Genomic DNA, 23,343 nt, shown 5'->3' with positions numbered 1-23,343 from the left:
CTCATTCACTTTTGGCATGCTGCACTACACAATAGCTGCCTGTGCAAGCCTGCATATCCAATACCAAACACAAAAGCTCAAATCTAATGAGATGCAAAAGGGGGAGCTACGCTCCTCCCAGTCAGCACCCCTTCTCTTGCTGTAGCATCCTCTCCCTTCCCCTCATTCTTCACCAAGTCCCCCACCCCCAACAGTCTCTCTAACAGAAGATAAACCTTGCCAACTACATTGTTAGAAATACAATGTCTAATAGCAACAATAGCCTCAAAGAGGACTAGCTCTGCAGGCTAGCACCAGCTGATGATGCTAATGTGCTCTGGCATTGTTCTTCACAGTGAGTCTCTCATGCGCATTCATAATGAGACAGCAGAAAGGGTGGAGAACCTCCACCAACCACTCTGCAACTTCTGTACTAGATCATGAATTGTGCTGAGAGAGAATGTGCAAGAAAACATAAGTGATGTTAACACCTCAACAACTGTAGAGATCTGCTAACGCCTCAACAACTGCTGTTTATTCCATTTACAATATCCATTTACAATAGATGATATCAAACTTATTTATCTTATTTATGGACTTATGTGATCTATTTATTCATGAATTTGAGTAAACACTTAAAAGAAGTGTGTTTATGTTGAAAAGAAGGGAGCAAACAATATGTTACCATCAGTTATAGAACTTTCCCATGTGAAAGTTCCAGTGATTGTCTGTGAGTGTACCATAAAACGACATAAATGGCGCTAAATTTATTTCAGTGTGTATTATTTTCATGGTAAAAAATCAAAGGCCTTTTACTCACTCATATTCACATTTACATTCAGTCTTTTGTCAGACATATTTGTCCAAAGCAACATACAAAAGAACAGAGTGAATAGGCTTGAATCAACATATCTCATTACAAAGAACTAGTCCCTAGAACAACTTCAAGGTCATTGCATTTTATATACTTCTGCACCTAAACTATAGGGAAGTGGAATAAGTAAATCAGCAGTTAAGGGGTCAGAAATATTTTAAAAAGAGCGAGTTTTGAGATGTTTTTTGAATTTAGCCAGTGTTTCTGAGCATTTCATGAAAAAGGGCAATTCAGTCTGCCATTCTGGAGCTAAGTGTGAAAAGATTAAGACTGAGATCTTAACCCATGTTCAGTTGGTGCCACTGCTTTGCTTCTTGCTGTAGCATATGTGAACAGGTGCCCTGAGGCATATGGTTTGAATGCAGATTAGATGTACACAGATGTGGCTCCACTGGCTGCTCTGAAGGCCAGTGTCAAAGTCTTAAACCAAATACCTAACTGTTAGAATATTATTGACAATACATGTCTGATATATTTTTTTCAAGCGAATATCTTGAAATAAATATCCTTGTCAGTGCAATACATTCAAAACATTATGACATAAATCATGAAAACAATTATTACATATTGTGGTGACAGAGAGCAAAAACCCAATTTTCATCTGTTCTCTCGTGATCGTCCCAGAGAAGCCCTGACAAACACAGTAAGACCTCCTTTAATCAAAGGACCAAATGAATATGAGAGAAGTGGAGAAAACTAAAAACTTTGACCTGTATCATAGCATATTTAATCAATTCATTTTTCCTAGAACTAGTACAAACTATTTGTGTAAGAAGATATGGGATCTGTTTCTTTAGCCTGTGTCCCTTCCCCCATGGAGACAGTTGCCTGTGCCCCACCCCTCCCTCTCAAATTACCACCAACCCCACTGACCTCTGACCATCGTTGTAAACCTCACACAGTCTAGTCTAATAGAATCTGAAATGCTTAGTGGATTCAGAGTGGGAATTCCCTCTGTAGTCATGCCTGTCTCTGAGCTTTTCCCAGGGCTGTATGAAACACCACATGGCTCTCAAAGCCAAATGTAGGCTCTTTCCAGGGGTTTTGGATTCAAAAAGACCAGGACACAACTCTGGGATGATTTCCAAAGCCATAAAGACAAAGACACAATAACACAACAAGTCAGACCAGACATGATGTGAATGTTATTTGTGCAAAATCAGCCAGATGTTAGGGTAATAAATGCTTTCACAAGGTTTAGTGTCTTTAATACTTAAGTCTTTTCATGCAGTTACATACATTGCATTTGTTTTGCCTTAATGATCAAAAAAGAATGTCAAAGCATCAAAACTCTTGACACAAAATGCAGGCTACATGTTCCAGTTTAAAACTTGTGTATACAGTGTAAGTGCAAGCTGATCCAAAACATTGTTTTAATGTACACGATAAAGTTCATACATATCATTTAATTCACACTTTTATTTAGCAAAAGAAAACTTGTTACTCCCAAAAATGCTATAAACAACACACTGGAAGGCTAGTCAATGTAGGGAAAGGCTGATATTTTTGAAATTCAGGAATATCTCTTCACTGAAATAACTATTTATAATGAAGCATTGGTGTAATGTTTTGAAGTTAAGACAGAACATGATCATCCTCATTAATCTCATTAATTTTTTTTAAATTTACTCTCAAAACCATAGTAATATATCCTGTTATGCCCAAAATTTGTCCTGCTGATCAAGCTTGTTCACCAAACTGCCTGTTTTGAATAGTTTCATGGAAATTTGAAGATATCCTTTTCCCACATCTTCAGTCCATTGGTCATTCATAATAAGTTAGCATTTATAGGGTAGTTTGATTAAAGTTTTAAAAGAAAAATGATCTTGTCAAAAATATGCTCAGATTTTAGGGTACTGACTCATCAATACAATAATCATTCAACTGGGAAGCAAAAAAACCCCAACTAGGTAAAGTGTGTGCCATAGATGCTAGTCTCCACTGAGCTTAAGAAAACCATCTTGCTTGACCCTCTTAATTTCTGCTTGCAGCAATATTGTTAATCAGAGTTTTGACCTGGAGTTCAGTTGAAGATTATATAAACTAAATCCATGTCAAAGTCTCCACTACCATTACTGTCCAAGAGATGGCGACACAAACACACATGATCAGAGGCACCAGTGGAATTGGAAAAAGACTTTCCAAACAGTTTGCTGTCATTTTATCTGAAGCTGCCTGCATGCTGCTTTGGTATCATTTTTTTTCTGGTCCCATTAAAAAAAAAACCAAGCAAACAACAACAACAACAACAACAACAACAAAACTCCAAGCAAACACACCAATGCTTTTCTACATCTTTGTCAATATCTTGTCACCCATTGTTGGTGAAAGTACTTAAAGTACTGTTTCTGACTTAGATATGACAAAAGTATACCAGGATTATGTATCAATAAACTTGCTTATACTTTGGATGGGACAATAATCTACGGGGTAGTATTTTTATTCTCAGTTAAAGTGGCAAAAGCAATAAAAGATCAGCTTGGTCTCTGAGTTTTTTCAAAAGTAGGACCTGGAAAGACGATACCAAAGCAGTGTAGTGGCAGCTTCAGATATATTGGCTGCAAACAGTTTTACTTTCAACTTCCATAGTGCCCCTGATCATGTGTGGTTGTGTCGCCACCTCTTGGACAGTAATGGTACTGGAGACTTTGACTTCGAGTCAGTTCACTTTGACTTGAGCTCCTGCCCAAAGCTTTGATTAACCATATTGCTGCAAGTACACATTAAGAGGACCAAGCAAAATGGTTTGCATCAATTCAGCGGAGACTAGCATCTATGGCCAAACCACGCATACATCAATACCTGCTTTTGTTTTCTGCTCATCTAACAAGGTGTGATACTTTATGACACAAAACTGTAAAAATCTAGAGCAAAATGAAGAAAATACAGAGAAATCTTAACAACTTAGTAAAGCTGAAAGACTGCTGTTATCTCATTTACTTATTTATCTATTTTAAATGACTCTTATTTAATGTGTGTAACAGTGGTACCTCAAAAGGTCAGCCAACGGCCAGCTGCCAGAATTGCTGTCACTGAAGGAGCTCTCATGGAAACAGACTTGTACGAGCAACTGCCCGTTTCCCATTTGTGTTCACAATCACAGACACACGCTGCTTTGTGAAGTCGCACAACCTGGATGGAATGTATAAGCTGAATGTGTGATTGTCAGAGCTATGTACTCAACTTCTTTTTGTGAAAGCAGTTGAGATCTGGATGCAATAGACAACATATTTGTCATATGTGTGCGTGTATTGGGGTGGGGGAGGGGGTGTTTGGGCGTGTGTGTGCGACTGTGACACTGTGACCATGTATTAGCTGGAGTGGGAAGTGAGATATTACAGTTACCAAGCTCTGTTATCGTATGTGTGTGCGAGAACTTGTATTGCGGCGTGAGACAGCAGATCTCTAAAGTATCATTAGGTGTCAGAAGGATGGAGAATGTTAAGTGTGTTTAAGCTGATGTATATGTCGGTTTGTGAGGGTGTGTGTCAGATTACATGATCCCTTACATAATCTTACCTCCTCCTTCACAGGAGGGTCTAGTGGGACAGATTCAAATGCCAGTCAGTGAAACAGCACAAAAAGCAAACTCGAAGGAGAGCTGCTAATTCACATCCTGTTAGATATCATGTGTCATAAATTTAAACCACTGACTCAAACTGGCACTAGTTTCACTCCAACTTCAGTATACATAGAGTTGTTTACCACACACAGAAGTTCAGTAAAACATTTGATCAGGTTTGTAGTGGAAGGGTAGTTTATGAAAATTGCTGGGAATTATGGTGTGGCATATTCAATGCAAAACCTCAGAAGTGAGGAACAGAGCAGTTGTACAAGGAGCACAGACAGGGAGTTACTGAGAACATTAAACCAGTGATTAGTTCTTCTAAGACATGTACACACTAAAAGAGTACAGGAAGTGACACACTTACTGAGAGACAGTCAGACATTCCTAGATGTCAGATAAATAAACAGAAAAAAAGGCCACTGAAATAAAGATAATAAGACAAGCAGACAGACGGATGGATTTGGACTGTTTTAATCTCGCATGCTGCAGTGTCATATGATGCATAGGAGCTACTAGACAGCATATAGCTGCATACATGCCATGCATGTAAGAAACCATGAATAGATTCACAGTGGACTCTGAGACACTCATGGTATGTCCTCATATGTGAAAGGCAACACATGACACCTAGAGGACAGTAGCCATCTTCTTTTGATTGGGTTATGTGAGCATAACCTAGCTAAAGTAATACAGGTACAATTAATCATTGTGACACAGAATATATTCTTAAACGATGTGCAATGAATGAAGGCAGTGGTCAGAAATGGAAAATTCATGGATGAGGTGATGTCAAGGTTTGGGTCCGGATTATGAGAAGTCTGCCTAAGTAGACTTCATGCACATGCATGTGCACAGACATGCGCACGCGCGCGCGCACACACACACACACACACACTTCTGTGTAATATATAGCAGAAATTGAGCTAACTGATGTGAGCCGTTAAAAAGGAAAGGGGTGATTTTTAATTCACGTGTTTATTTTAGTGTGTTGGGTGTTTGATCTGTGTACTGTTTTGCGTATTACAAACTGTTGTACACACACACAGAGAAAGAGAGAGTGAGAGAGAGAGACTGTGTTCATGAATTGAATTGGGCGGGGATATCCTACTACAGGTTTTGCAGTGCTAACGGCTCAAACGATAAGCTAGGCAACGCCGTGAAAGCGGAACACTAACGCTTAATTGTCAGTTTGGTTTGAACCAGAGAGAAGAGTCAGAAATAATACCTTTTAGACGAGGATACTCATTCGAACATGGCGAGAGGGGAGGGAGCCGAGCAATTTTCCGCCACTTTATTACCACATGTAAAACCAGTTAGTCAAGATGGAATTAAAATAGCCAAGGTAAGTCACCCAATATCTAATAACCCATCCATTCAATCATATAACGGGGCACACGCGCGCAAATGTGCCTTGGTTTCACGAGCAGATTGAAATTTTGAATTACAAACTGATATTTTTAGACTGCTTTAAGTGTAATTCGTTTTATTATGTATTTAAGAATTCGGAACCTTTGTAGGATGGAGAATTTTTGAGTTTTCACGCCGACGATTACAGAATAATGCCGACGTGTACATACACGCATAAAATAGCATGTGGCGCCTCATTCCGCCACTATAACCGGTATTGAGCCTAACACAAGGCATGTGTAACGGAGTGCTACGTTTTAATTAATTAACAATCGTCATATCATACGAAGATAGTAAATGGATGGGTTTGTGATAACTAAAATGTGCTGAGAGGAAACAGAAGTAGGTACTTTTTTTCACGAGCAAGTGCAGGCTACACAGATCCTGTCTTGATGGAAACACCGGTTTTAAAGAGCCATGGTCTCTTTTTTGAAATGTCATGACTCTTATGACTCTCATATTCACAAACCCTTGGAAACTTTTTTGTTTCGTATAACCAGCTCCGTAGACCATAGTATTTGTAACAATTTTTTTAAACACAGTCTTTCTGTCGGTGTGTTCTCTAAACAGCCAGGAAATACCCTTACATTCTCTCGCTGTCAGAATTGTCCTGAAATACCCTATCGCTTTCAAGAATGATCAGCTCATCTGGCTATTCAATTTTGCGTAAAGATTGAAAACAATCCAAAGATGCTGTTAAAAAAATCAGCGTTACAGAGTGAAAATTGCATGCTCAGTGATGAATTATTAGCCAATAAAATACAACACATGAGCTAACAAAAAGGCTGTTTTCAGTGAAGCGGATGCATGATTTTGATAGCATTACACGATAAAGCTTAAAGCTGAACCGAGGCTTATCCAGGTTTTTGTAAGCTCATGGACAGAACACATATCTAATATTTCCATTTTTGCACTTACTCACTTCACCTACTCTTTCCATCAGTAGGACCTCTCTAGAGTTGGTAGGCTTTGGTACTAGCCACCTAAAGGTCACAGGGGCCATTGACCTCTCTGCATATAGACTATTCCATTGATCTCAGTAAAAGTATTATATATCATCCATACACTTTTTGGTAGCTGGTCAAAGGGTTGTTTTTTGCAGGGCTAGGGTATTAGTGATTGTCGATGATATGTGAATAAGTGCTTCTGAACTGGTGCTAGTAAAAGAGTTGAAACTAAGAGGCTTGGCAGAACATGTGCGACCGCAAGCCGCTGGTCCGAAGCTAGTAAATCTATGTGCTGAATGGCTGAAGGATAAAGGGATATTAGCTCACTGGCCAATTGTGTAGTACATTTTTTGCGACGACTGGTTGATTAGCGGGTGCGTTAGCCTACCTGACTCTCTCTCTCTGCTTTCCTAAGACCTCAGGCTATACTGGAGTCTGAGGCTAATACAACATTCTATGTCAGCAGCCAATGGCTGCATCTGTGCTACAAATCATGCTGCAGCTCATATGAACTCTAGTAACCTCCAGATCTCACGCCATATAGGCAAGTGAAACAGGCCAGATGATGTCAGCACAGCCGATTTGTCTGAAGTTGACATGCAGAATTGGTGGTTTGGCTTCTCTGTCATGGAGGAGTTCTCACAATAGGTTGTTTGTGGTGGCTGTTTGGGGAGATTTTCAGTGGCAAGTTTCTATATGAGGATTGACTTATACTGCTGGGTGATGGAGACAGTTCTCTTCAAGAGAGCCCAGGGAAGACTGACTCATTCAGAAAGTGAAAAAGTGCTCTTTTAGCATTGTGACACTTGCTGATGCTCTGATCTCATTGGTAGATTGCTTGTGGTCTGATATGTGCTTTCACTCAATTCAGTCAGTTGATGGCATTTAAGGCCTAACTTAAATTCTTTCTCTCTCTGTCTTTTTTTTTTTATTATTAAATTGACATTTAAGTCACGATCACAGAACAAGAGGGGAATATTCCATAATCCACATGTGGTTGAATCAACTCAGGGTCTTCATCCAGGATCCTAGTGAGAGAAAAAGTGCTGATGAAATAACATCGGATTAAATAACTGAACTGTTTATAGTATCAAGTTGCTGTAGATGTTGTTTTAGGGGGGGTTAAAAATCTTATTAAAATTCTTACACCAACAGGATTTTAAAATGATTCGTCTGTTCCTTATTTTGCCTGATACTCATCCCTGAAAGAGTAGAAAGTTCCTATTGTCCTCTCTCTTTCTCAGAAACGGGAGCAGAGGAGTAATCACCTGTCTTTGTGCAGTAAGTTGTGCTACGCTGTCGGAGGCGCTCCCTATCAGATCACGGGCAGTGCTCTGGGCTTCTTCTTGCAAATTTACCTGCTGGACGTGGCACAGGTGAGTCCAGCACTTCGGGAAACAAATGACAAGCACAAATTAACCTAAAGCTGGGGCATTTGCATGGAGAATAGACTCGTGATGATCTTACTTTGTATCAGCATGACACTCATTTCAAGGGCCGCCTATTCAAAACCACCCACCTCTCTCTCTTCTACTCACTGACAAAAACAGCTTTCATCCCAGCCTAGCATGAGAAAAACCATGATTATCTTTTTGAGTTCCAACCTACCTGCTGTTCAGTATCAATTTAAGACTTCCAGCCATTTGAATAACACACCAGAAACTAGACCGTCTTGGGAATGAGTTCTTAGACGGAAAACAATGGGAGAGGCAGGGGAAAAAAAAAGAGAGGACAAAATGTTTTCTTCATTTCAACTGTACCTCCAGGAGGTCCAGAGGAGCGGTGGGAGTCAGGAAGATAAGGCTGAGAGTGATACAGTATAACTTTAACAGCCTTGGACATGAGTTATTCAGTCAAATGCTACAGCTGCACTGTCAGTCTCTGTCTATTGTTACTCAATTAACAGAGTGATAGTCTGCACGGCAGGCGGCTCCAAGGCCCATTCATATCACAGCGAGAGATACAAACTGAGTGAACTGAAGGTCATAGGCAGTTGAAATGCCACATTAACCAACAGAGAAGTGAATTCTGCTTCTTTTTCTCAACCGTATTGGCATTTTTCTTAAGTTAGTATTTATATATAATATATATATATACATGTAGTGGTCAAATGGCACGCAAAACACACATGAAAACACCTGGGTATTATGTAGTAGCCCAATGAATTACATATTGTTTCTAATGTCTCTTTCTCTCTCTCTCTCAAGCTGGAACCCTTCTATGCCTCCATCATCCTGTTTGTGGGCAGGGCTTGGGATGCAGTGACTGATCCTACTGTTGGTTTCCTGGTTAGCCGCAGCAGATGGACTCGCTTTGGCCGCATGATGCCCTGGTACTCTCCTCACACTCGCAGATTCTTCTGTTGCTTTCACGCTCTGCTCTGGGAGGTTTTAATATAGATCATGATTTACTTTCCCACTGCCCCTCTGAGGTGCTTGTAGATATGTATGTGCTAATGGTAATTATGCAGTGATTCTCACATACGCTTTAAGGGATTTGTCTTTAATGCGTGTCTGTTCCATGGGAAATGAAATAGAGAAAAGGCGGCAGTGTCTGACATGGCAATGTAGGCAGTAACCATGGCAACTGGACTGAGGTGGATCATAATGGATACATGGAGCAGGAGAGGAGGTTTGCATTGAGAACAATGGTGTCGTCTGGGTGTGGTCACACACTTTATTTGGCTCTTCATGCTGTGGCTCTCTAGGGTTCTTGTAATAATAAAGCCTAATTTCTTTCGGTGTGGTTTTGAAGGTTTAGTGTATTTAGGGCAACTCCCTTCTAAACCAAACACATTTGCGCACATATATACACACACAGACATGATCTTTGTCGAAGGTGTATTATGAAGGCATTCTAGAGACTTGGTCAAACTGCACAGTCTTGTTGCTGTTCTATGAACTGTTATGTCCATTTGTGTTGGATACCAGCTGATACTGGACTGCGAGAAATTATCTGTGAACTTTTTAGGTTCCTTTAGATGAACATAGATGAAGGAACTAAGTAAACCCCAGTATAACTGTTATCAGAGCACGAATTCATTGGTATTACTGATAGATCAGCCGAACTCATGAGCATTTGATTAGGCAAAGTGTCTCGCATTAAATGCAAACATAGAAAGGAATACAAAAATAGAAAAAAAAATTGCATTACAGGTTCAAATTGCTTTGCAAGAGTAATGATGCCTATATCCCCTCTGTAGCCACGTGGTCAGCACAATAACACACACTGACACACTGCAAGGTTACAGACAGTGTTGCTATAGAACCCCACCCTAATTCCTACCACTCTGCTCTCACTCCATAGGATGTAGTTATAGGAATGAGCCAGATGACCATATACTCCAGTAAAGACAAACAGATACACTGAAGCATGTTGTGTGTGTGGTCACGCGTGCTCCTGCATTTTCGTCAGTAAGTTGCTATATCATCTGAGGTAAAATTGATATTGATGGATAGACCTGGGTGGATACACTAAAGCGCAGATATATTGTTCTTTGTTTTGTTATCTGGTGCTACGCTGAGAAAAAAAATTCTCGCTGTGAAATTTTGTGAAACTAGACATTTGTGTGTTACTAAGGCTTTAACCATAGATGTAAATTTGTCTCTAATGTTGCATCGAGGCAGGTTAGTTGATAGTCACTGTGTGTGGGGAAGTGATTGGGGGTTGAGGAACAGAGAAAGGAGGCTCTCTTTGCTTTGATTGGTCCAGCCCACAACACACCACCAGTTCTGAGCCAATTGACTCAGTGCGGTGATGGCAGTTTGAAAAAAGGCGGTCATTATGAGGCAGTTGTCGTGAGGTTACTACAGGTCAAAAGGGGGTCATGTCTCATTCTCTGCTCAGAGTAAAGGGTCTCTTGTTATTAGCATGGCTGCAAGGCAGGGTTTTTTTTATAATGTAAAAAAGGGTAAACCCTTAAGAAGCCCACACCATGGACTCACGCCAGCCTAATCCTTAAGGCATTATGTACCCTGAACCAAAAAGCATTAGGGCAAAAATTTGCATCTACAGATGTATTTATTAAAATTTCTCAGTAACCTCATTTTAAGTTAAGATAAGATAAGATAACACTTTATTAATCCCCAGGTGGGTAAATTAGGTAAATTTTATGTCACCGTGTTCATTCACACATGCTCTGTATTTAATCCCGCCCATCTGCTTGTATCAGAATGGAAAAAGGGAAATTCAGTTTATACTTCTAGACTACAGAGACCAAGTCCAAATCGTCTGTTGGTCAGTTGTTGATAAATTACCTCTCACTCCTCACAGCCAGTTGAACCTCTCTGTTTCCAAAACAAAACTGTGTGTGTGTGTGAAGTTTATCACCTCGTCTCGTGCTTGGGCCGTTTGCCCTCAGAACACCACTGGAAACAAGTCCCGGGGTAACTGTCTTATCTTATCATTTGGAGTGTGACGACCCGCACACAAAAGAGTGTTGAGGGAACGGACTCGACTTAAGTCTAGAGTGAAGGAGGGCAGTTCTTCGAAGCAGCCAACGCGGACTTCATCACTTCATTAATGCAGAGAGAATCAAGCGCACTGTTTCTACGGATGTGCTGCGAAAGCCATGAAACGCCATTGTGCTGGCGCCGCATGAGCAATTTTTACTACACGTGGTGTTTTGGCTCGGTGAACCGTGCCGCTCATCATAATGACGCAATGAGAAAAGAGCAACTGGGAATCCCTCAGTGATGCACATGACTTACAGCCCAAGTTACCATTCAAGGAATATAGCCGTTTGGCTTTCTCGCTTCCTGTTTTAAGCTTGACAGTAAATTAAAATAAATACTGATAAGCTTTGGAAGGCGTGTCTCCATGCAGACTGCTGATAACGGGGCTTTGTGTCTGTAAACATCCTTTTTAATATTGCTTGGTTAGATAACCATGTTTTAACATTTATAGGGAATTTATATATGTAGTCTGTGGCTCACGCTACTTGTTTGCATAATGTGTAGCTCAGAGATACGAATCCCAAGCATTCAGTAAAATTCACAGAAACAAATTCTGTGAATATTAACTCCTCCGTATGCGTATGTTTCTGTTACTCCTGCCCATGTAATTTTAATGAACAGCACAGGCACCCATTGGTGTCTGGAAGGACATTCTTTCCTCTGCTTCATCGTTACTCTGTGTTGACTAATATCTAAAAACATTGTTAGTGAAGGTACCAATGAAGTCCCCTCTAGTCAAGTATTCAAGCATTCACAGCGCATTATGGCTAATACTTATGGTTAATGTTTTTCTGACTTTAAATTTGATAATGGGAATTTACAAGGCTACCCACCAGACAGTCCAAGCTCTGAGAAAGTGCAGAGTGAGAGAAAAACAAAGTTTGCACTAGACTCAGCTTTGTTGCTAAACCCCAAACATTCAGATTCGGGGATTAGGGGATTATTTCCTAAGAAATGAACCCAGAGAAAGTTCCTGATCAGTTCTAAGGGGATACGTGCAAGTTAACAGTGATAAAGTCATGAAATCTCCTGGTTCCTGTAGTACGCTATTTCAGTGTGTTGAGTTTCTTAACATCTAAGACACTGAAGGCACAGCATTGCAACACCACCACAGACAGTAACGGTTTTCAGTCTACAACAGCCAATCCATTCCTGTAAAGGTTGAAAACAGTTTAACAAACAAGACTGAAGCATGCAGTCATCGAATATCAACAACCCGTCAGTAGACACAAATGTGTTTAAGTTGTCTTAAAATTTAGAACACTGGCTTTGACTGAATTAATATTCCTCTTTTTTTTTTTTTGCACCGAACATTTATTCAGTAAATTCTCTCATGTCTTTTTTTTTTTTCTAGGATCCTCATCTCCACTCCGCTTGCCGTGCTTAGTTACATCCTGATCTGGGTGGTTCCTTCCGTGGATCAGCTGAGCAAGCTGATGTGGTACCTGATATTCTACTGCGTCTTCCAGTCACTACAAACGGTCAGTCACCCTCTATCTTCTCCCTTCAGTTTGTGTTTACAGTGCGGACTGGGAGAGTTAGTGAATTTCACAAGAAATGAAAAGACTAACGTTTAATTCTTTTGTGTATCCAGTGTTTCCATGTGCCGTATTCAGCCCTCACCATGTTCATCAGTCCTGAGCAGAAGGAGAGAGACTCGGCCACAGCGTTTCGTAAGTGCTGCAGATGCGTTGGGATTATTTTGGAGGGGAATAAAAAAAAAAAAAAAAAAAAACGCTTACAGGGCACCAGATCATTTAGAAAATAAGACGGATTAGTTCAATGGAAAATATTGGCATGAGCGAGATGAAATGTGTAATCCCTCAAAAATTTCCCCCAATTGACTGGAGAGACACATGACATCGATTTCAAAACAAATTTAAAATTTCTACCAACCCACACTTGGTATTGTTGGCTGGGGGCCTAAGGGAGTGCAAACAACTGTGTTTCCCCTTGGGCAGCTGACCTGACCAGGGTTACTCTCCCTCACACTCAGCGGTGGTCACTGATGGTTGGGCATCTGTGTATTTATGGGTAAAACCAAGCAAACAGTAGTCTCTTCCAAGAACATTACATTGGTTGATGATGATACTGTACAATTTTGCAGTATGGGAAATGATTGAGCAGGTAAACGTGTAGAAAAGGAAAAATGTGCTAGTTTCAACTGCCTTGACTGAGCGGCTGTGAGGGAGGGAGACTGGGCCATAAGCTAAAGGGGAAAATTTGTCTGAGCATTATGATGGTAAGACTGGTTCTCTCTCTCTGGTAACAGGTATGACAATAGAAGTGCTGAGTATTGTGGTTGGCACTGCTATTCAAGGACTAATTGTGGGCAACGCCATACCCCCCTGTGTCGGAGGAAACTTGAACCTCACTAACGGTCTAAACGCAACAATCTTCAACAGTTCACAAGAAAGCTCCCTGGACAAGACAGTAAGAATGAGGGGACCAAAAGGTCCATACAGTGCAACTTTTTGAAATATTTCAGGTGTTTGATTTTTCAGAGTGTGTTTCATCACTCATTGGTAATGTATTGCATCATAATATTGTGTGTCACTTTTTTTTTTTTTTTTTTTGTTAAATCCTCTCTCTCTCTCTCTTTTTTGCCCTTTGCTTAGAAACAAGCGTACCTGATTGCATCAGGTGTCATTAGTGGTGTTTATGTCCTTTGCGCGATAGTGTTGTTCCTGGGTGTCCGGGAGCAGGAAGGTGAGCAGGCTGCATCTCACTGCTAAATAAAAAGACTGCTGCACATTCTCAAAATTACACTCCTGTACAAACAAACTTTAAGTATTATTGAATTCATAAGGAGAGAATGTTCATGTATTTCTTGAACACCCCATGCAAATGTTTACTATTTGGGGTTCACTTTTAAACATTTTGGAGAAAGCTGTCATTTTTTTTTTTAAAGCATTCCTCTCTCCTCTCCTCTCCTCTCCTCTCCTCTCCTCTCCTCTCCTCAGGACATGAGCATGTGAAAGTGAACAGGCCCCTGTCATTCTGTGAAGGTTTGCATTTGGTTTTAGGATACAAGCCCTATGTTAAGCTGGTCATGGGCTTCCTCTTCACTTCCTTAGCCTTCATGGTAAGTGTGACATCTCCACAGAAACAATGTACAAAAAGGTTCTTTGAAGCTTAAATTTCTTTTTGTATCTGTGCATACCTGTTGTTCAGTTTATGAGTCGTTTCTGTTCACATTTAGTGCTACCTTATGAGGCTCATGTTAGATTAGCTGTTTCTATAGTCAGTGTCTTTTCCATTAAAAATGACTATTTAAATGGATGTTTGCTTTTTAATAAGAAGAATAAGCTGCCAGTTCAAGCTTCCAGCATTCAGTGATTGGTTTTCTGTCCAAATTGGTCTTGTTCATCGAAAACAAAAATGACCATACTTTAATCGTTATTTCATAATGATTTTAGGTATTGTTACATCAACATTTCTGTAGCGGTGTGACTTTGTGAATAAAGAGCAAAAGTATTTTGACAGTCTCAGCTGTCGTACATATGGAACAACCCTGGGTAACAATGTCCATTCCAGCAGTAATCTCTCAACCAACAATAGTGTGTGTCACCTGATGGCATGGCAGGAGACAGCAGAATTTACCACAACGCAGCAAGCCATGACAGAGATAAGGCTTCGGATAAGAGTTCGCATTAGAATAAGTTTTATTTTAACACTCAGGTTTCGAATAGGACTAACATTAAAGTTAGGCTTAGAGTAAAGACTGTAAGGGTTTATGCAGAAAAATGTGCATAATCACAATTTTATTTCCTTATTTTTTTTTTTTTTTTGCTTCCGAACAGCTGCTGGAGGGGAACTTTAACCTGTTCTGCATTTACGTTCTGGGTTTCAGAGACCATTTTGCGAACATCTTAATGGTGATCATGGTAGGTCATCTGCAGTCTTATAGCATTCTTACATTGTTTTTTTGAAGATCATCGTAACCCTGGTGGAGAAGATAGCTGTTAGGAATTAGTGTTTGGTTTTGTTTTGATTTCTCCTGATTTCAGATGTGTCCAAGTCGGTGCAGAATAAAAGTATTTGACAGAACTCGGTACATGCTTGCGAGCCAAAGAAAAAAAGAAAAAGGCATCGCCATGGCGATGAAAGAACGCATTTTCGGGATGAGAGGGCACGTTGTTTTGGAGTCTGGGAACTGGGTCCCTCTTTAGACCTCTCTCCTACTGTTGTTTGGAAAGTGAGGGAGAAAGCCAAACAAGAAGGGCCGAACACAAGGAAGACTTTGTTAGTACGGAGGTCTATCAGCAAAGCCCTTCTTGGAAAACAGTTCTTAGATTTCTCTCTCTATTCACATGTTGTCTTTTCACGTTTTCGCAGAGTCATGACTGCCCTCTCAGTGTATTGACCTTTAAGCAACACAGTTTATCAAAGCACTAAAACATGACAGAGCTAATTAACGGATTCCAAGTTGGTCTGACTGTTAAGTTCAGTAATGAACTAAATTAAAATCTTAAAACATATAGTACTTGTGTACTCAGCTCTCCAGCATTGTTATAAAAAATAATTTCAGCGATATTTTCCATTCATATGGAGATATCGACAGTTTGGAAAGACAGACCCTCTGAGCTGTCATGTGATCATCTGGGCTCGTATTGTTTCTCTTCTCAAGGCGCCGCAGATTCTTTGAATTTTTTCAACTTCCTGTGGATTTCTCAGATCTTGTTGAAGTATCTTCTCAGGCTTATTAGATGTTCCTAATCAGATTTGTCACTGTAATGATAAGTGTTGCCTACTCTTGTAGCTGTCTGGGACCCTGAGTATTCCTTTCTGGCACTGGTTCCTCACTCGATTTGGGAAAAAGACTGCTGTTTACTTTGGCATCACGGTGAGTGAATATATGTAAAATACATTTTTTTGGGGGAGGTGTTTGTTATTGTTTTTGTTTTGTTTTTTGGGGGAGGGGGGAGGTTATCCTTTTTCACTCAAATTAGAATGATGAGCGCCCTATGTATGGCATGACTGCGGCGTCAGCCTGGACTGGTGAAGACCAGCTTGTGTCCTCTGATACATATCAAATCATCCAATGCTTCTTGTCACCTGTCGAGCTAACAAGCATCTCCTTGGTTTGGGGAGCCCTGGCTGTTTCCCCTAGATTTGCCTGCAGCTGTACAAGTGCCCCACTTTACACTAAGTATTAGTGAAGCTTAGTCAGATAGAGAATACACTATTCAGGTGATTATCCTAGAACATGGCCAGTACTATTCTTTGCAACAAACAATGCAAAGGGCACGCAGTGCAATTTATTGCTACACTAAATAGGTGCCTGAGTGGCTAGTTCATTAAGTAATGCAATAAACTTTTTCATTTACTGCCGTACTCCATCTGCACTGAGGTATCATTCATTGTGTGTTTTGATATGTCTCTTTCACCACCACTGTTGTACTCAGTTAGTTAGTTAGCTTTTTATCACCAAGGTAATAAAAACCTCAGGACTGCTGTTGGATGGATGTTTTTTTAGGTAGTGAAGGGCTCTCGCTATACTTTTAACACCAAAGACCTGATGGTCCTAATTTTGTTTAATTTTGTATGTGCGTGTCTAAGAAGATTTCTCTCTTTTTGCTTTTCAGTGGGCGGTGCCTTTCTTGATTCTGATTGTATTGATCACGAGTAATCTCGTAGCGTCATACCTGATTGCCATAGCTGCTGGGATCAGTGTAGCTGCTGCCTTCCTCCTACCCTGGTAAGTCAACTGTCTTTTTTTTTTTTTTTTGCATGTGTGTTTTATATATTACAAATATAGGCATAACGACATGCTTTTTTCATTTCATGAAGTGTTCATGGATGCTTGTGGTCGTTTGATAGGTCAATGCTCCCAGACGTGGTTGACGATTTTAAAGTGCAGAACCCTGACTCTCATGGGCACGAGGCGATCTTCTATTCGTTTTACGTTTTCTTCACCAAGTTTGCCTCTGGAGTGTCTCTTGGTATCTCTACTCTTAGTTTGGAGTGAGTAACTGTATCTGTTTCTGGACTCAGATTAGGGGAATGTGGGACGTAGGCTCATATGTGTCACCTGATTTCCGAATAAACCCAGAATCAGAATGGAAAAATTCCTACCCAAAACATTTATATAACTTGAAAAGTGTATGCTGTGAACTAATAGCGGTCTTAATACCCCTCTCTGCAGGTTTGCAGGGTATGTGAGCAATGCGTGCGTGCAGCCAGACAAGGTCCATTTAACCCTGAAGATACTGGTCTCTCTAGCTCCCGTGGTTCTCATCGGTCTGGGTCTCTTAATTTTCAAAACGTACCCCATCAGTGAAGAGAGGAGACAGGGAAACCGAAAAATACTCCAGAACCTCCGGTGAGAGATTCGGATTATGCGTGCACTCAGACACACACACACACACACACACACACACACACAGAGAGAGAGACAGTCAGTACACTGCCAAACTGAACCTCCAGGAGTTACTAAACAGCTAAGATGCTAAATGGGTCAAACTGTGATTAATTCAGTAGTTTTTGCTGTGGTGGCACACAAAGTTCATACGGGTCTATTCCAATACAGAAACTTGCCCTTTCCTCTCACTGAACATGCTTCACCTTGACAGCGGCCTGCAGGCTTGCTTTAAAACATAGCTAGCTGTTTAGCTGTTCTACTACTTTACACTTCACACTGTGTGGTCATGTTCTAAGAGTCTTTATCGATATCAATAACAAAACAACTTTTTCACTTTTGTTATCTCTCTCTCTCCAAAACAGGTACAGTGAGCAGGATTCAGAGTCAGAATCCACAGAAAATGGCAGCTCCGTTTAGGGATTCTCTGAAGACCACTGATCACATCAGATGTTTACAAGGACCAACATTCGTAAAATCCTTTACTGACCTCTTTGCTCTTTTTTCCGTTTGTTGTTTAGAACTGAAGGAGGAGCTGACTTGCACTGCTGCTCTGATTGCCTTGATTCAGTGAATGCAGCAAGGTTTGAGCGCCATCTAGTGGCCAAAAGAGAACACGTTCTCTATTAGCACAACCCCATCAAATGTGATTGTTGCATTAGTTTGTGTGTTACGGTGTGTCTGTTTTTCACCAATTTGAAAATGAGGTTGTGTATCACTGTGTAAAGACTTTTAGATCTATTGTTCTGGCATAGTCTTTTTCGTTCCTTCGTTTGCTTTAGCCAGTTTTTTGTGCCTGGGTTTGAATACTAAGTGGACTTTTTTGTGGTCCGTTTGATGGCTTTACTGGGATTGAATTTAGCATTTTGTCACCATGTGAAATCCTGACTCAGTACTCAAGCAGTATGTCTCATGGACTAAAATTATCCTTATGGGAGAAACTGTTGAATGCCCTCATTTCTGAGGGCTTTAAAATACGACAGTGCGGTCTGTTTTATGGCGAACAGTTCGAATGATTTCACAGATGTATATTTGTGAGAGAGACAGAGGTGCAGTGGACATTAGAGAGAGTTAATGCACATACACCTACAGAATTTTGAATTTGCACAACCCTCTCCAATCGTACTTGCTACCTGATCTTTGATGGATGGGAAAAACAAAGTGGTATTAATATTCCAAAGGTTTAAAAAAACAAAACAAAACAGTTTAACATGAGAGGACGCTTTGAAGAAGAAAACGGTGAAACTGTAAAAACGGTAAAACAAAGAAGACTGTAGAAAACAGTTCAATCACCAGAGTAATACGTTTGTTAACACATGTGAACAGTATTCCTCAGTAAATGTTGAGGCACGATTTTGTTTGATTAACAAAAATGCTGAGAATTGTACCATAAAACAAAACAAAACAAAACAAAAATCCAAGGAAAAAAAAAAACAACATTCTTCTTCTCGTGTTGTGTACATTTTCAAGTGTGTTGACAGCTGAAGGCAGTTGCCTTTGCGAAGGCAAATTTAAAATAGTTAAGCCATTAAATTTAAATTGGTTAATTTATTTTATTTATTTAAACTGTTCTTTAATTAACCACTGATGATTTTTTTTTTGTTTGGTATTTATGGATATGTGTTATTTTCCATGGTAAGGAACCTGTTACTAATCAATCTGTGTTAAAGTTAGCATTTGTTTCAAGTGTGTTTGTAAAGACATTTGTGAATTTGTGTACATACATGTGGGAATTAGTTTTAGAATAATATGCAGTCGCTATGTAACATTTTCCAAAAACGTAAGCAGTATCTTGTGCATGATGGCCTTTTGTTGTGAAACTGGACTCTGTTATGTCATATAAAGCCTTTGTTGAGATTATTTTCCACCATGGTGATGATAATACTAGGTGGGGTTAGCCTTAAAGTTCAATGCAGACATGCTCAGACAGAAAACACTAGACGCACACACTGAATGCTTTTGAATTCCTGAGTCCTGTGTTTGAAGACACGAAATCTTTTGAAGCTGCACACTGCCAGGGTGGCCCTGTGTTCGGAGTAATTCGTGACTGATTACGTAGAACATCCCTGTCTGTTGCTTCTCCTGAGGCTTCATTCCATCCTTGGGCCATTTCCCAAGCATTCACATTTTACAGAGATATTTAGTGTCTCTACAAATGCACATCTGTACAGCCATCTACGCTGTTACTCTTCAAAGATTTAGAGAGGACTGGGACATGGCAAACTTTTTATAAGTGATAAACCAGCATTCAAAGGGCTATTGGGAGACAACTGTCTTTCCCTCAAACACTGAATCCCTCAACTTTAACACCGTTAATATGTCAAGACGCGTGTGCATTTTCCAAGTCCTTCATTGCCGTTAGTGTTAAAGACACAAGCTTGAATGATCTGGGTCAATGGTGAACTTGCAACAAATATTGCATGCACTGTACATATTACAAATTTCATGTATGTTGTTAAATTGTACATTTTAACAGAAATTGACTTGTGTTGTACAGAGATTAAATTTGTTGTACCTTAACTTAATAAATAAATACTACTGCCATCAAACACCTCTCATGGCATTCCTGAATTTAACATCATTTGGCAAAATGAAGAATGATGAGTAGTCTGAATTTCCACCATCTTCATCTTTTAAACAGCCAGGTCTCCTCTCCTAAGGTGTTTCTAAGTAAGTTCTTGAAAATCATTGTCGATTAACAAGTGCTTAAGACGACTCGGCAAATAAAATGTGTCATTGAAAGAAACACTGTGTCCCGTACAATTCATTGCAAACCTTGGATTTATCCCCGAGCATTATACACAAGAATTTCATTGACTGCATGAGTCTATTATTATTGGATGAAGAATATCACCACATCAGCGAGCTAAGTGATGTTTATCATAACCTGGTAAAGGGACTGTAAAGTTGTTTTGACACTGTCTATTATGAAAAGCACTAAACAAATTATACAATTACAGTAAGAAAAACAAACAGATAGGCCTATAAAATCAGAGATGAAGACACTTTTACATCCTCACATGTTTTTTGATTTACTAAATGAATATATTTGCATTATAATCCCTCAAACCATTTTCTCTGTACAAGTAAAAAGTCTTCAGCCTTTTGGACAATGTCATTTCATGTCTCTTTGCTCAAGATTACATCTAGGCTTTCGCCTCTGATCGAAGAGGCTCCTTTTATAAAGTTCTGTCCCTCAACAGATGTTTTGCTGCTCTGTGTTACATGTGAAAATCAAGTTGTTGTGTACTGTCACAATCACTTGGGTGCTGACCTTTGGTTCATTGCTAGTTGTCAGGGCAAGGTTTCTAACACAACACATCTCTGGTGCCAGCGCTCTGAGGGAGCAGCAGTGCCTTTGTACTCTACACTAAACAAGGAGACAGCATGGCTCAGTGCACTCAGCGAGTGAAACTTTCACAGAGTGACAGAGGCGAAACCAGCAGAATTTTGACAGATACTAGATAAGTAAATGAACAAGGAGCGGGTGTAACCGATAAGTGGACAATTAGCTGGTTTAACGGTGGTAAATGAGCACAGCGCTGATAGGCCGGTAGACGGAGAGGAGGAGACGGAGGTGTAACACAAAGAAAGTTCTGTCTTTTAAATGGATCGAACGCCAGTTAAGAACAACCAGTTAAGGTCAGAGAGCCCAACACAATTTTCAAGTCTGTTGATTAAATTGTTAAGATCAACAGCATTAAAAGGTGCACTCAGCTCTAACAGTAGCAAAATGGAGAGTCTGTTTGCCTGTAGACAACATTTGAGCATTTTGGGGAGGAAGGGAAGCTGAGAAATGACCAAATTAAACAATTTTACAGCTTATATAATCAGCACATAAAGCAGCCCCCCCCCCCCCAACACAACCACCTTACTAATATGTCTAATGCAAGGTGAAATGTTGAACTTAGCAGGTGATTCACTCAGCTCTTCGTTACCTGTCTAGTTAAGCCAGGTCTCTGTAAACAGAGTACAATTCATCTTGTGGCACTGATTCATCAACATTGAAAGTTTTGTTAGCAAGGGGATGTGTCATTAGGCAATGCCAGCTTTAAAGTGTGTGAAAAGGAGCTTATTATCCGAACTGGGCACAGCAGACTTAACATGAATGTGATTTCTACACAAGCACCCGGGTGGTCTCTGCTTCACATCTCACAGATTTTGTCCATTGCTAATCCCGACCAGGATCAAACCAGGTAGGGGATGCTGCCAGTCTCAAAGAAGTTGCATTCCTCTGGTGGGCCACACCCCTTGAGTAATTTATGACACCCTGCAGTCACAATACTAGGTAATTACCTTAAGCTACTGCACTTAAGGGAGACACACGTTAGTGTGACAAAGGTGAATGATGCAGTTTCCCTGTGGGAACATGGACTTTCAGACACATTAGAGAAAGCTCAGATTTATACAACTCAGGATGACATTCGTCCTGTGAATGTCCAGGGGGTTACTCCAGAAAGCGGATTTAGTGAAAACTCTGAGGTAGTTAACTCAGAGCAAGTAGTAAACCTCCTAATAGAGGAGCCCTATGACTGCATTCTCTTAGCAAAACAAAGCCATAGGGCTCTTCTATTAGGAGGTTTTCTACTTGCTCTGAGTTAACTAACTTTTCAATAGAGTTTTCAATAAACCTGCTTTCTGGAATATCCCCAAGGTGTCTGCACTGTCCGTTGCTATGTAACCACAACAGCTCACTCAGTAGCAGAGTCCACTGACTCCACTATGCATAACAAGTATGACATCATCCAGAACTTTGGGTAAGTTAGGTTATTTAGTTGTAAGCAGCATAAGGGATGTTTGTGGTATAAAGTAAAGAACAAGCTGTGCTTTATGGATTTCATTGAGGATCTTTATTTGCGTCAGTCTGTGAAGATAGTTGAAGTGTCTTTGAGTATGCTGTTGCAGGGGTGAAATTACTAGTTCTGTGGAACATTCTGATCGCTGCTTTGAGCTAAGAGTGCTTGTAGGACCAGGCATCTGAACCAGGACTTTTCTGACATTGCTGTCAGGATGACGTTCATCTTTCTTGTGATCGTTCAGTTCCAGAAGGGATGGAAACTGAAGTGAGTGAAATGCAAAAGTAGGCTCTTGCACTCTGCCTTAAACCAGCTGTGGAGGGAGGACAGTCTACTGGCGCCATCAGTCATTACCCAGTCAATACATCATAAATAACTGAGTCATACTCAGCATAACTCTTTACCATAACAACCCAACCAGTCTCATTTAAACCCAAACATCAAGGAATTAAAAAGATTGGTTTCACACCCACTAATCTGAATTGTTATAATAATAATAAAAAATTACTCTGGAACTTCCATAGTATAATTTATTGACTGATCATCTCTTTACTAAGTGCGAAGACGATTCACACTAACTTCTATAGCTTTGTGGTGAGCTGGCGGAGGGGTGGCGATACAACCTCAGTCCCTGTGGTCCCTAAACCTGGCTGTTTGTGGGCCTTCTTTATATAGATGACAAATATGGTAATCACACACTCCACCTTTGCCTGTTCACACCCACAAACAATGACATAATCTGGCAATCACGCCGTCATTCACTGCGCCACAAAAAGAGCACACTGGCGACATACTAATACCCTTTACAAAGTTCAAACTAAACACAGTTTGAGGTAACTGACATGATTTTCTGTGATGTATCATTTTAAAACTGAGACATTCTCTTCTGGTTGTTAAACTACAGCATGTGCAATGGCATGTGGTAAAGAAGTTACGACCTCGCGATTCATTGCCCAG

General features: G+C 40.2%; 1 protein-coding gene across 4 annotated transcripts; it reads left to right on the top strand.

Moving 5' to 3' along the window:
• The first annotated feature begins 5,673 nt into the window (after positions 1-5,673).
• mfsd2aa (MFSD2 lysolipid transporter A, lysophospholipid a) lies at positions 5,674-18,010 on the top strand. 4 transcript variants are annotated; one of them, XM_030771947.1, is made up of 15 exons: positions 5,674-5,763; positions 6,012-6,014; positions 8,029-8,151; positions 8,983-9,107; positions 12,584-12,710; positions 12,824-12,902; positions 13,502-13,662; positions 13,848-13,938; positions 14,193-14,314; positions 15,033-15,116; positions 15,992-16,075; positions 16,818-16,930; positions 17,053-17,196; positions 17,378-17,554; positions 17,956-18,010. In XM_030771947.1, exons 1-15 carry the CDS (start codon positions 5,674-5,676, stop codon positions 18,008-18,010), a joined length of 1,578 nt encoding a protein of 525 aa, XP_030627807.1. The 4 variants fall into 4 exon arrangements, with proteins under 4 accessions (XP_030627807.1, XP_030627808.1, XP_030627806.1 ...); XM_030771948.1 differs by lacking the exons at positions 6,012-6,014; positions 17,956-18,010 and having other exon boundaries at positions 8,020-8,151; positions 17,378-17,558; XM_030771946.1 differs by lacking the exons at positions 6,012-6,014; positions 17,956-18,010 and having other exon boundaries at positions 8,020-8,151; positions 8,932-9,107; positions 17,378-17,558.
• The last annotated feature ends 5,333 nt before the right edge of the window (positions 18,011-23,343 follow it).

Source organism: Chanos chanos, chromosome 4 (genome assembly GCF_902362185.1).
Source record: "Chanos chanos chromosome 4, fChaCha1.1, whole genome shotgun sequence".
NCBI lineage: Eukaryota > Metazoa > Chordata > Actinopteri > Gonorynchiformes > Chanidae > Chanos > Chanos chanos.
The sequence above is the reverse complement of the archived record's forward strand: the minus strand, read 5'-3'. Positions and strand labels throughout refer to the sequence as shown.

What these genes read in the sequence shown, in the direction of transcription:
- mfsd2aa (XM_030771946.1), top strand. Translation starts at nt 5,674, where the DNA reads ATGGCGAGAGGGGAGGGAGCCGAGCAATTTTCCGCCACTTTATTACCA. An exon ending in ACCTGCTGGACGTGGCACAG is followed by an intron (nt 8,152 to 8,931) that starts GTGAGTCCAGCA and finishes ATTATGTAGTAG; the next exon opens with CCCAATGAATTACATATTGT. An exon ending in AGACTCGGCCACAGCGTTTC is followed by an intron (nt 12,903 to 13,501) that starts GTAAGTGCTGCA and finishes CTCTGGTAACAG; the next exon opens with GTATGACAATAGAAGTGCTG.